Source organism: Mugil cephalus, chromosome 8 (genome assembly GCF_022458985.1).
Source record: "Mugil cephalus isolate CIBA_MC_2020 chromosome 8, CIBA_Mcephalus_1.1, whole genome shotgun sequence".
Lineage (NCBI taxonomy): Eukaryota > Metazoa > Chordata > Actinopteri > Mugiliformes > Mugilidae > Mugil > Mugil cephalus.
The window spans coordinates 1,699,266-1,712,811 of NC_061777.1; the positions used below are offsets into that span (position 1 = coordinate 1,699,266).

A 13,546-nucleotide genomic window follows, 5' to 3' on the forward strand; every position below is an offset into this window, starting at 1 on the left:
GACAAAATGCAACCACGCACTAAGCAACATATATACACACCAGACAGCCAGACACTTGGGACACACTCAGGAGGGCTGGGTCCACACAGGGCTATTGGGGGAGGTTGTTGAGTGTGGAGATGGCAGACGAGACAAAGTTTTTGTTGAAGCGAGCCCATCGCCATCTCAGAGTCCTTTACCTGTGACCAGACAGCAGCAGTGTGAAGTATGGGTGGAGAGGGTGAGTGGGTCCTTTGTTATTGTCCGTGCCAGGCGTGTGACTGCTCTGAGCAGCTCGGTGAGATTGAGTGTGGGATAATTTGTGATTTTCAGGGTTCAGTGAATACCTCAGCACAGAGACAGCTCTTAAGGTGACTAATGACCTACTCTGTGGAGCGGATGACAGAAAATGCTCCATCTAAATTCTTTTAGACCACAGCGCAGCCTTCGACACCACAAACAACCATTTTCCTGTCACACTGTGTTGGCATCTCTGGTCGTAGAAGAGAATAGAAATATACTTTATTCATTCCCTGGGGGAAATTCAAGATTAAGTTAAGTGGCGAGCCAGCCAGGAGTCGAACCTAGAATATTCTCAACCGTAGTCATAAGTTATCCTGGCCGTGTCCTGCTCTTGATCAGTTCCACTTCTACACATTAAACAGACAATTCACTGTTTCCATTGGTAGCTCCTCCTCCACACATGCAAATATTACATGTGGGGTTCCTTGGGGTTCAGTTTAGGTCCACTTCTCTTCAGTCTTTATGTGTTCCCGCTGGGAAATTATCCAAAGATACAACAACTCCTTCCATTGCTACGCTGATGACACACAGATCTACCTCCCCCTCAATTCTCAAAGTCAGACTGACATCATCCGAATAAAAAGTTCAGAACTTCCTTCAGCAGATAGAGACAAGACATAAGTCTTACTCTGTGGCGCTCCACATCATACCGCTGCTATCCCGCCTCGACCACCTCTCCTCCTATGTCACACCATATGTGAAGGACCTGGGTATTTTATGTTTCCTCAGCAGCCATTTCACAGCCATGGGGAAAAAGCTGTGCATGAGTCAGTTGCTGCGGGCCAATCTTGAGTTCAAGTCTACCTGAGGGTACCAGGTAGACAGCGCACCAGTGTAGTATATTGTCCTCCAAAGTTAGTCTAAGCTGTTAGCTGTCAGAGTCTTTTTGTCTATATAAGGAGAGTGTTGGAGCTGAATGGTGGTGGATTCTGCAATTGGCATCTGAAGCTCCCTCAGTTTTTGACATTATTCTTTCATGCAATGAACCCTTTTAAAATGTAAGAGAAGAAAAAAAAGTAGAAGTAGAAAAATAGATGGTTCAAGAATATTAAATGGTCAAAATTTTAGCATTAATAAAATATTAATTTAATGTCCGTTCTGAAAATTTGAGAAATGGGAAAAATAAAGTAAATTCAAACTTAGATTTATCATTAATCTGAAAAAATCCTGGTTTTATTTATATGTATGCAAAACAGAGACAGAGTTAACATGGACCCATAAGCTGGATGTGACAATTTATACATCTGGAGTCGGAAGCTAAATTAACAAATGGAACATTTCCTGTGTGTGCGCCAAAATCACTTGTCCAGCAAGAAAAACTAACCAAGGCATAAAAGCAAATAAAATGAATAATAAGGGAACAAACTGAGTAGCTGGAGACACACAAGCTGATGACAGCCGAGGACAGGAAATCAAACCCTCGTCTAGTAGCTCTCAGGTTGTAACTTCGGATTGTTCTAAGATGAGTCTTAGAATGCTAATCCTTACCTATATTTAAGGAACCCCTGCTCCGCTGGTCTGTGTTTTGCAGAAATCACTAGAATCTCCTCATGTTTTACCTGAGACTGACCTGGGAACGGAAGATCAGAGGAACTTCCAGCTGGTTTTGCATTTAGGTTTTATCAGATGTTCTTTGAAAGAAGCCAAGATCACTAAGTTGTTGGTTGCTCTAGATCCATGAAAACACAATAGTGTTTGCAGCTTTCCAATTTTTGTACAGGTCCTTCAAATGGACTTGTCCAGCTTCTTAACAATTTTATGGGGATGTTAATATTCTCGCATTTGAATTCAGCCCAGATTTTTCCCACCCTGGCCCTCCGCCTCTCACCCAGAGCAATTCCAGCAAAGAAGATGGTCCAGCCTCTCTCTAGGACTTACCTAGTATCTAGTTGATAGCACCCAACCTCTTCCAACAAGCTCCAACTCCTTCCTGATCAGAGAGCTGACATTCCAAGTTCCAAGAACCAGCTCCATAACTGAGGATCAGACCGTGAAGGCTCTCGCCTTGGTCTACTGCCCGATCCACACTGCAATGGACCCTTCATGCTCCTCCTGCAGGTGGTGAGCCCACAGGGATGCGAGGCCATGTCTCCAGTTCAGGGTCCACGGATTCTTGCTGTGTTTTGGCATTCAGAGTCTTCTGAATCTTTCTTTGCCTGGCACTTTGCCTAGGACCAATCTGCCTTGAGGACCCTACCAGGGACAAAATGCCCATGACAGCATAGCCCCTAGCGTCAAACTCCACCACCACGGTAAGGTGACATGTCAAGAATGAGATATAATCAAGGGTTTTGTTGCTTTAATTGAGTCTGACATGTCGGCAGAAAATGTTTCCGGTTATAACTCATAGAGAACCAATGTGGTGAAACAGGTTTATGGTGAGCTTTAAGATGACTGGAAACGTTCCTCTGCGCGTGATATAAAAGAAAATGAAAGGAGATTCTTACATGGCTGAACAGCACTCAGATGCCATTACAGGATAGGAGATCTCTGCTGGAAAACACGTATCTGGACGATTTTAAGAAGAAAAGTGAAGAGACTGTTTATTGGTGAGTACTGCTATTGAGACTACTTCAGTTACAAATGGATGAGAGAGCTCTTCTTGAAAGTTATCTGAGCTGCCATGTGTGTTCAGAGACTTTCAGAGATCCTGTGTCTCTGAGCTGCAACCACAACTTCTGTTCAAGCTGCCTGCTGAAATTCTGGGATCAAGCTAAAAACAAAAACTGCCCTATTTGTAAAAGAATATCCTCAAAAGATCGTCCTGTAGTGAACTTTACACTGAAGGAACTGTCTGACTCCTTTGCTGGAAGACAGAAATCTGGATCATCTGAGACAGAAAAGGGAAAAGAGAAGTCATTAATGGAGGTTTGTAGTAAACACAAAGAAGAGCCTAAACTGTTCTGTGAAAATGAGCAGAGAGTTGTTTGTCCTGTCTGTGAGTTTTCTCTCCACCACAATCACAAAGTGGTTCCTATAGAACAAGCAGTCAGTGACATGAAGGAGCAGCTGAAATCTGACTTAAAGTCTCTGGAGGACAAGAGGAACAAATACAAACAAGTGGAGGAAACATACAATGAGGTGATTCGACACTCCAAGAAGCAGCTGCTGTCCACAAAGAGGCAGATGAGAGCAGAGTTCAACAAGCTCCACCAGTTCCTGAAAGAGGAAGAGGAGTCCAGACTGGCAGCTCTGAGGGAGGAAGAGGAGCAGAAGGGGAAGACTGTGAGCAGAGAGATGAAGAGGATTCAGGAGCAGATCTCCTCTCTGTCAGGCAGTATCTCTGCTGTTGAAAAAGAACTGCAGAAACACCAGGTGCCATTCCTCAGCAGTTATAAAGCCACTCAGACCAGAGCCAGAGCCCAGTGCTCACTGTCAGATCCACAGCTGGTCTCAGGAGCCCTGATAGATGTGGCCAAACACCTGGGCAACCTGGCCTTCAGAGTCTGGGAGAAGATGGAGGAGAAGGTCCACTTCAGTCCTGTCATTCTGGACCCAAACACTGCAAATCCCTGGCTCCATCTGTCTGGACATCTGACCAGTGTGAAGAATGGAGAAACAAAGCACCAGCTTCCTCACAATTCAGAGAGAAACACTAAGTATGCCATTGTTCTGGGCTCTGAGGGCTTCAGCTCAGGGAAACACAGCTGGGAGGTGGAGGTGGGAGATCATCCTACTTGGAATGTTGGTTTAGCTAAAGAGTCAGTTGACAGGAAGGGAGAGTGTCCTCCTTTGCCAAAATATGGAGTCTTGTGTTTAAAACATCGTGATGGAACATATGTTAATGTTGTTGGTCAGACTTTGACAGTGAAGAAGAGTCTCCAGAGGATCAGAGTCCAGCTGGACTATGACAGGGGGAGGTGTCCTTCTACAACTCTGAAGACATGACTCTCATCTACACTCACAGAGACACTTTCACTGAGAAACTCTTCCCATATTTCAGTGTTGGAAAAGCTGGTGCTGCCAAAATCTCGGATATCAAAATCAGAAAGTGAGATTTCTCTGTGATGTTCAGAGATGTTTGTTTTTCTGTGACAATCATTCGAGGTTCATTTCCCTGTAAAGTCATCATCACACAACAATGATAGTTTCCACTAAAAGATGATGCTAATGGAAGGTGGTTTGAAATTTTCATTCCCATGACTGAATTTCATTCATGGCCCTTTGCTTCCATCTAGTGGATGTATGGTGCTGCTACAGAAAAAAAGTGACAGTTTTCCACTAACAGAGCTCTGCTAGTTGTGCCACACTCTTTGCTGAGTTGTGCAATTTCTATCAACACTTGGTCCAGTTCTAATCAAGGGGTTGCTAAATGAGTTCAGTGGCTTCTCTGTGCATGATATCACGGCTACCAGGTGGTTTTTGTATTATCTAATCCAGAGGAAACACTTTTGGTTCATTAGAAAACAGTAATGGAAGTCAACGGGACACTTTTGTCCATGGAGGTTACAAGTAAAATGCAATCAAGTCAACATTTTAGGCAATTTTGGTCATACACAACACTGATTGTTGCTCAACATTAGTTTGATGGAAAATTACATTTTTTTTTCCTAACAACAGTGACTTTGAATAATTAAATCAGCATTTAAAGGGTTAAAATCCCTCAAAATGATAGAGTTTTTGTAAAATGCTGAAGTGGTTTAAGGTATTTATGCAGAAAGTTTTCATTCATCTTCTTTAAAATAGCTGTTCCCAGTGTGAGAGGGCAACAAAACATGTTTAATTTAATTATGTGTGTTAATGGAACTATGTGCGAAAACATGATGATGATGATGATGATGATGATGATGATTGTGGTTCATTTACTCTCAAGTTTGTAGACTTTCACAGAGACAAGAATCACTGTGATTCTGTAAACATGAATTATATATAAATAGATTCACTGATCTGTTCTTATTTTAGATAATAAAGTTCTACTTTGAAACAAACTTTCCTCTTATGCTGAAATATTTGTTTTTATTCCTGTTTTCCTCTCTAAATGTTGTGTTAAAGAGGTGTCACTGGTCAGATTTTGTGAAGTTCACGTGTTTATGCATTCAGGTCACATGCGAGTTATCAAGCATGTCATAGTCCAGCCACTCCTCAAGAACCCTGGTCTTGACCCAAATATTCTAAACAATTTTAGGCCAGTTTCTAAGCTTTCTTTTTTTATCCAATGTGTTAGAAAAAAAAAAGAGTTTTTAATCAACTCCTCCTCGAACTGTCACCTTATCATGGTGGAGGAGTTTGAGTGCTCCAATGACCCTAGGGGCTATACTGTCCAGGGAATTTTGCCCCTGGTAGGGTACCCCAAGGCAGACTGGTCTGAGGCGAACGGTCAGATGAAAAATGTTACTGAAGTGCCTGAATGATGAAAACCCACTTCTTTGCTGGTGTTGCTCTGGGTGAGAGGTGGAGGGCCAGGGTGGGATTTTTGCTCACCCCAAGCCTGTATGTTAGATGTCTCCTGGATGAATCAAGGGGTTGCTTACTATGCCTTCAGGTTGGGGACCGGGTCCTGACTGTTGGCTGCACTTATGCGCCAAACAGCAGTTCAGAGTACCCACCCTTTTTGGAGGCCCTAGGTCTGACGCTGGACTGTGTCCTGACTGAGGACACCATTGTACCTTCTAGGGGACTTCAGCACTCACGTGGGCAATGACAGCATGTCCTGGACAGGCGTGATTGGCCTGCTTGATCTTAACCCAAGTTGTGTTCAGTTATTGTTCTTCTGTGCAAGTCACAGTTTGTCCGTAATTAACACCAATGTGTTCGAACATAAGGTTGCTCATCTGTGCTCTTGGCACTATGACAGCCTAGTAGGTCGCAGGTTGATGATTTACTTTTTAGTCGTATCATCTGACCTGTGACTGTATGTTCTGGACACTCGGCTGAAGAGAAGAAGAGAGGAGCAGAGCTGTCAACTGATCACCACCTGGTGGTGAGTTGGATCAGATGGCAGACCTGGTAGGCCCAGAAAAAAAAGTGAAGGTCTGCTGGGAAGGCCTGGCAGAAGAACCTGTCAAGATGGTCTTTAACTCCTACCTCCAACAGAGCTTCAACTGCATCCCGGCGGCAGTGGGGGACATGGAGTCTGAATGGGCCATGTTCCACTCCACCATTGTTGAGGCGGCTGTTTTTCAGTTGTGGCTGCAAGGTCGCTGGTGCTGGTCATGGCGGTAACACTCGAACACGCTGGTGGACACCACAGGTGAGGGGAGCTGTCAAGTTGAAGAAGGAGGCTTACAGGGCATGGTTGGTCTGTGGGTCCCCAGAAGCTGCTGTCCGGTACCGGATGGCTAAGCGTGCTGCAGCTGGAGCAACTGGATAAATTGGCAAAAATCTTAAGGTATGCCAGCATCGAGAGGGTGTAGTCAATCTGTAATCTCTACATTCCAATTTAAGATTATCCCATCTGGAACAAAATAGCTAGGGATTAGATTATGCTCCGATCTAGAAAATATCATCTCTATTAACACAGCTCCCTTAATTAAAAAAAATTAAGACACATCTAGACAAATGGAAACTAATAAACCTCACTCTGTGGGGGAATATCAATATTATAAAGATGGCAGTCGCTCCACAATTTAATTACATCAATGTGATGATACCAGTAACCATTTCTGACGGGATCTTCAAACAACATATAGAAGCCCAGAATTGCTTTGAGGAAACTCTCTGCCTCAAGAGATATTGGGGGACTGGCTCTTCCCAATATGGAACTATATAGCACAGCATTTGAAATGAACAAGCTAACACATCACTGGACAGATTATGGGTCGAGCCCTAGTTGGGTGAAAATTGAGAAGGAACTTGCTTTCCCGTTTAATATTGTGGAATTATTATCATAGAAGAAAAAAGACACACAGACTGAAGTAGAAAACCTAATCCTACAATCTCCTCTGGCAGATCTTGGGGATGTCACAGTACAAGCAGTGTTATTCCTCTATATGGAATAACCCTTCAATATATATAGGAAAAAAAGACATGTTTTTGGGGCACATGGTTTGTTGTTTTTGGGGCACGTGTTGTCAATGACCAGTCATTTATCTCATTTCAGGACCTCAAGGAACAGTATAATTTAACAGATAAAGGGGATTTCTGGAAGTATTTACAGTTAAGGAGTAGTATGAGGTCTACTTTTGGGTTACACTGTGCAAAGGAAGGAGAAAATAAGGTTCAAGAATCTCTCAACTGTCGTCATACTCTGCCTTGCTATTATATAGAAAAATGTCAAATATTCAAACAAAAATGTGTGAAAGATTAAGACTAATATAGCCAAAATATCTCGGTGGTGAGATAAGTGAAGATGTCTGGCAGGAAATAATCTCACATATAGGCTGGGCTAGGGATGCAAGGAGTAAGTTCATCACTATAAGATCGTACACAGATGTTTTTTACACCATCAAAATTGTTTAAAATGGGTTTAATTCAGGACAATAAATGCTGCCATTAAGTTGTAAGAGGAGTGTTCAATTCATTTTTTTAATATATATACATATTTATTAATGTTGTATTTTAATTTTTTCTGATTAACCCTTTTCTGTTTCTCTTTATCCATCCTATCCATTTCTCCTTTCACTTTCTTAACAGACTTTTAATTTGTCCATACCAAATCTGTGACACCTGGAAGAGAGGGTTCGATTGATAGTTGAACCTCAGATCGAGGAGGAACAATGTGGTTTTTGTCCTGGCTGTGAAATCATGGACCATCTCTTTACCCTCACTAGGGTGCTGGAGAGGAGATGGGAGTTTGACCAGTCCACATGTGTTTTGTGGATTTGGAGAAGGCCTACGACAGTGTCCCTAGAGGCATCCTCTGGGGGGTACTCCGGGAGTATGGGGTGGATGGCCCCTTGTCCTTTGTCGTGGTGAAGACACTTTGTATGTTTTGTATGGTCATGAACTTTGGGTAATGATTGAAACAAGATTGTTTATACAAGCGGTCGAGATGAGTTTCCTTCGCAGGGTGGCCAGGCCTCAGCCTTAGAGATAGGGTAATGAACTCGATTATGTGGGAGGAGCTCAGAGTTGAACCGCTGCTCCTCCACATCGAGAGGAATCAGTTGAGGTGGTTTGGGTATCTGGTGAGGATGCCTTCTGAACGCCTCCCTTTAGAGGTGTTCCTGACAGGTCCCACTGGATGGAGGCCTCAGGGTCAACTCAGGACATGGAGGGCTTATGGCTCGTCTGGTCCGGAGCGCCTGGGGATTCCTTAGGAGGAGCTAGTGGAAATGGCCAGGGAGAGGGCTGTCTGGACCTCCCTGCTCAGGTTGCTGCCGCCGCAGTAGACAACAACAATGTTTTTAAATCAGATTCTGTCCTTCTTAAACCAAAACAATATGTTTGAAAATTTCCAGTCAGGGCTCCGTGAACACCACAGCACAGAGACAGCTCTTTTAAGGCTGACTAATGATCTGTACGCTGCGGATGACGGCAAATGCTCCACCTTAATTCTTTTAGACGTCAGCACAGCCTTCGACACTGTCAATCACAAAATTCTCCTCCATCGCCTGTCACATTGGGTTGGCATCTCCGGTCCTGTCCTCGATTAACTACGGAGAATTTACTGTTTCCATTGGTAGCTCCTCCTCCACACTTGCAATTATTACATGTGGGGTTCCTCAGGGTTCAGTTTTAGGTCCACTTTTCTTCGGTCTGTACACGCTTCTATGGAGAAAATTTCTCCAAAGACACAACATCTCCTTCCATTCCTACGCCGATGACACATAGATCTACCTCTCCCTCACTTCTCAGAGTCAGACTGACATCATCCGAATAAAAAACGGTTGTAAGAAATCAAAGACTGGTTGGCTCAGAACTTCCTTCAGCAGATGAGGACAAGACAGAAGTCTTACTCTTTGGCCCTCCACCTCATACCACTTCTACCAGCCAGAACCTCAACCACCTCTCCTCCTATATGATACTATATGTGAATAACCTGGGTATTTTATCCAACAGTAATTTAAGTTTTAAGAGGCATGTAAATTCACTTCAGAACCACTTCAAAAATCAGGCATTTCCTATCAACCTCTGACCTAGTTATTCATATGATTCAGGCTGAAGTACTACAACTCCTGCTACTCGGGTATTACCCAGACCACCATCTCCAACGAGTCCAAAACGCTACCACCCGGTTCTTAACACAATCAAAGAAGCGAGACCACATCACTCCCATTCTTGCAACATTAAACTGTCTCTCCGTTCATTTCAGGTTATGCATTAAAATTCTTGATTTATAAATCCCTCAATGATCTCGCCCCTTCATATATCTCTGAGCTTCTCACCTTACACCAACATCAGAACCCTCATATCCTCCAACCATGGTATGTTGGCTAGCAGGGTACCAAACCTTTTCTGTTGCAGCTCCTCAGTTCTGGAACCAGAAGCTATTAGAAGCTCTGACTCTGTTGAGGCTTGTAAAAAGCACCTTAACACCCATTTTTACTCCTTGGCTTTTAATAGCATTTGATTTATTATTTCATCCGATGACCCGAGGTGTTAATAACTTTATTTTTTTTAATAAGATGATGTTGATCCGTATTTCACATGTTTTATAGGACATGTTGTCTGTGAAGCACTTTGGTGCAAATGCTCATTGCTTTTAAAGTGTCAGTTTCTACCAGCTACACTGACTCGCAGAAGTTTAATTTCTGTGAAACTATTAATGTTTAACAGTCAATATGATTGTTTTTTTGTTTTTTTTTCTCTAAATGTTGAAAATTTAAGGTTTTGGGAACTTGCAAATATGTTAAAAAAATCTTAAATATATCAGTAAATATCTTATAGTACAAGCTAAACTCACATTATTTGACATTTAAAGTTAGAAGGTTTAGAAGACGAGAATCAAAAGAGAGTCAGATTTTAAGACACACGATTAAACAAGGAAACAGGAAATGAGAAGACACCATGTCACCGTCTGCTGCAACAGCTTTACTGACAGGAAATAAATCTAGGACTGAGGTAATAGAAATTGAAAGTATATTGAGACTGAGCACAGGCGCCATTACAGGGTATACGATCTCTGCTGGAAAACAATGTATTTGACTTTAAGAGGAAAAGCGAAGAGACTGTACATTGGTGAGTCCTGCTGTTGAAACTACTTCAGTTACAAATGGCTGAGAAAGTTGCTCTTCTTGAAAGTTATCTGAGCTGCCATGTGTGTTCAGAGACTTTCAGAGATCCTGTGTCTCTGAGCTGCAACCACAACTTCTGTTCAAGCTGCCTGCAGAAATTCTGGGAACAAGCTAAAAACAAAAACTGTCCTATTTGCAAAAGAAAATCCTCAAAAGATCATCCTTTGGTGAACTTTACACTGAAGGAACTGGCTGACTCATTTGCTGGAAGACAGAAATCTGGATCATCTGAGACAGAAAAAGGAAAAGAGAAGTCATTAATGGAGGTTTGTAGTAAACACAAAGAAGACCCTAAACTGTTCTGTGAGGATGAGCAGAGAGTTGTGTGTTCTGTCTGTGAGTTTTCTCTCCATCACAATCACAAAGTGGTTCCTATAGAACAAGCAGTCAGTGACCTGAAGGAGCAGCTGAAATCTGACTTAAAGTCTCTGGAGGACAAGAGGAACAAATACAAACAAGTGGAGAAAACATACAATGAGGGGATTCAACACTCCAAGAAGCAGCTGCTGTCCACAGAGAGGCAGATCAGAGCAGAGTTCAACAAGCTCCACCAGTTCCTGAAAGAGGAAGAGGAGTCCAGACTGGCAGCTCTGAGGGAGGAAGAGGAGCAGAAGGGGAAGACTGTGAGCAGAGAGATGAAGAGAATTCAGGAGCAGATCTCCTCTCTGTCAGACAGTATCTCTGCTGTTGAAGAAGAGCTGCAGAAACACCAGGTGCCATTCCTCAGCAGTTATAAAGCCACTCAGACCAGAGCCAGAGCCCAGTGCTCACTGTCAGATCCACAGCTGGTCTCAGGAGCCCTGATAGATGTGGCCAAACACCTGGGCAACCTGGCCTTCAGAGTCTGGGAGAAGATGGAGGAGAAGGTCCACTTCAGTCCTGTCATTCTGGACCCAAACACTGCTCCCTCCTGTCTCCATCTGTCTGATGATCTGACCAGCGTGAGATATGGAGACACAAAGCAGCAGCTTCCTGACAATCCAGAGAGAAACACTTTTTATGCCATTGTTCTGGGCTCTGAGGGCTTCAGCTCAGGGAAACACAGCTGGGAGGTGGAGGTGGGAGATCATCCTGACTGGAAGGCTGGTTTAGCTAAAGAGTCAGTTGACAGGAAGGGAGAGAGATATGCTTCACCAGAATATGGAATCTGGTGTTTATCGCATCGTGATGGAAAATACACAAATGGTGCTGGTCAGACTGTGACAGTAGAGAAGAGTCTCCAGAGGATCAGAGTCCAGTTGGACTATGACAGGGGGGAGGTGTCCTTCTACAACTCTGAAGACATGACTCACATCTACACTTACAGAGACACCTTCACTGAGAAACTCTTCCCATATTTCAGTGTTGGAAAAGCTGGTGCTGCCAAAACCTCTGATATCAGAATCAGAAAGTGAGATTTCTCTGTGATGTTCAGAGATGTTTGTTTTTCTGTGACAATCATTCCAGGTTCATTTATCTGTAAAGTCATCATCACACAACAGTGATAGTTTCCACTAAAAGACTATTTCATTCAACTTGAAGGTTGGTTGTAATTTTAAATGAATTATTTTAAATGTGCATAATTAAACATGTAGACCTCAACAGTGGTTAAAAGTGTCTGTGAATGTTTCAATAAAAAAAATGTTAATATTTGATTAGAACAAGAACATATTTTCAATCTGCAAGTTTTTTTTTCATCGACTGTTATTTTATCCTTTCCACTAAAAGACTTAAAAGTCTTTTCTCCTCCAATGATGAGTTATTTTATCCTTTAACATGTTCTAATGAGATTTTCAGTGGTTCAGTGAATCTAAAATCATTGTGTCTGATTGATTGTTCTTATTTCATTCTACAGCAGAACTGATTTATTTCCTTGGTTCACAGAAACTGTTAATCCAACTGTCTGAAATGAATGATGTTGTGTGGTTGCCAATGATTTAGTTGTGTTTAATTTGTGTAGGATGTAACTTCATGTTGTTGATATTCTGCTCATGTTTAATAGATTATAACAGAATAAAGTCTCATGTTGTTCAGTAAATACTCTGATCATACTATAATCTGAATGATGCTCTCTTGGCTTCTAACAAACATGCTCAGTGTGTCCAGTCACTTCTTCTCATGTAATTAACTTCCTGTAATTAGGTCATAAACAGAGTGTGTGGTGTTTTTGTGATAATGTCTCTAAAAGACTTGGCTTTAAAACTACAAATACAACTGTTCAACGGTGTTTAGTTCAATAATTTACACCAGTTGATAAAAGATATGAATCCCTGAGCCTCAATTTAACACGTGGTCCTTTGCTTCCATCTAGTGGGTATATGGTGGAACTACAGAAAACAAACAGCACCATTGTTTTCCACTAACAGAGCTTTGTGCCACACTTCTTCTTGACTTGTTTCATAGTCAAGTTTGATGCATGATAGAAAGTTTAGTTATTTTTATGGATTCTATAATTTGCACAACAATAGAATTTGACATATAGGTTAAATAAAACAGTCAATATTCTTTTCTATAAACTCTTGGTCCAGTTCTGGTTCAGGCGTTGAATGAGTTCAGAATCAGGGTGATTTCTATCATTTAATCGAGAAGAAATATCTTAAATTTCATTTCTGTCTCATCAGAAAATGCAGTGACTACAGTACATGTGTACTTGGGAGTAAGATGATATCTCTATTAGCTGGAATAAGACGATGTTAAAAGATTCTCAGCACTTTTGTCTTATTTATTGTCCCATTCAGAAAAATAAGTTGTTGAAATAATCAAATGCTTGTTGTTAACAAAGAAAATAAAAAAGTAAATAAGAACTTTTCTGATTGTAGAAACTTTAAGTTTCATGTTGTGTTGTTCCGAATTTGACCACAAGAGGGTCTAAAATTGATGTTATTCATTTTGACATGTAAACCATTTCTACTGTTTACTTTAATTATACATGTGTTAATGTAACTGTGTGTGAAAATAAACATAAATATATTCACTGATCTGATTTTATTTTGAAGAATAAAGTTCTATTCTGTTATAAACGTTTCACTTTCATTCTAATATTTGTTTTCCTTCCTCTTTCCTGTTCTATTGTAGATTCATTCTGTGTTAAAGAGATGTCACTGGTCAGATTTGGTTAAACTCACTTGTTGTTGATGCTTTCAGGTCACATGGGAGTTATTTAGTGTCAG

At 41.7% G+C, this 13,546-nt stretch overlaps 1 protein-coding gene and 1 pseudogene across 1 annotated transcript; both read left to right on the forward strand.

Moving 5' to 3' along the window:
- Positions 1-2,862: 2,862 nt before the first annotated feature.
- On the forward strand, positions 2,863-5,005 carry LOC125011634 (annotated as a pseudogene).
- A 5,253-nt stretch (positions 5,006-10,258) lies between these two features.
- Positions 10,259-13,400, forward strand: LOC125011632 (nuclear factor 7, brain-like). Its single transcript, XM_047590851.1, has one exon. The coding sequence runs from the start codon at positions 10,376-10,378 to the stop codon at positions 11,789-11,791; it is 1,416 nt and encodes a 471-aa protein (XP_047446807.1). The 5' UTR covers positions 10,259-10,375; the 3' UTR covers positions 11,792-13,400.
- The last annotated feature ends 146 nt before the right edge of the window (positions 13,401-13,546 follow it).

Excerpts from the sequence above, each read along its gene's own strand:
- LOC125011632 (XM_047590851.1), top strand. The coding sequence starts at position 10,376 with ATGGCTGAGAAAGTTGCTCTTCTTGAAAGTTATCTGAGCTGCCATGTG.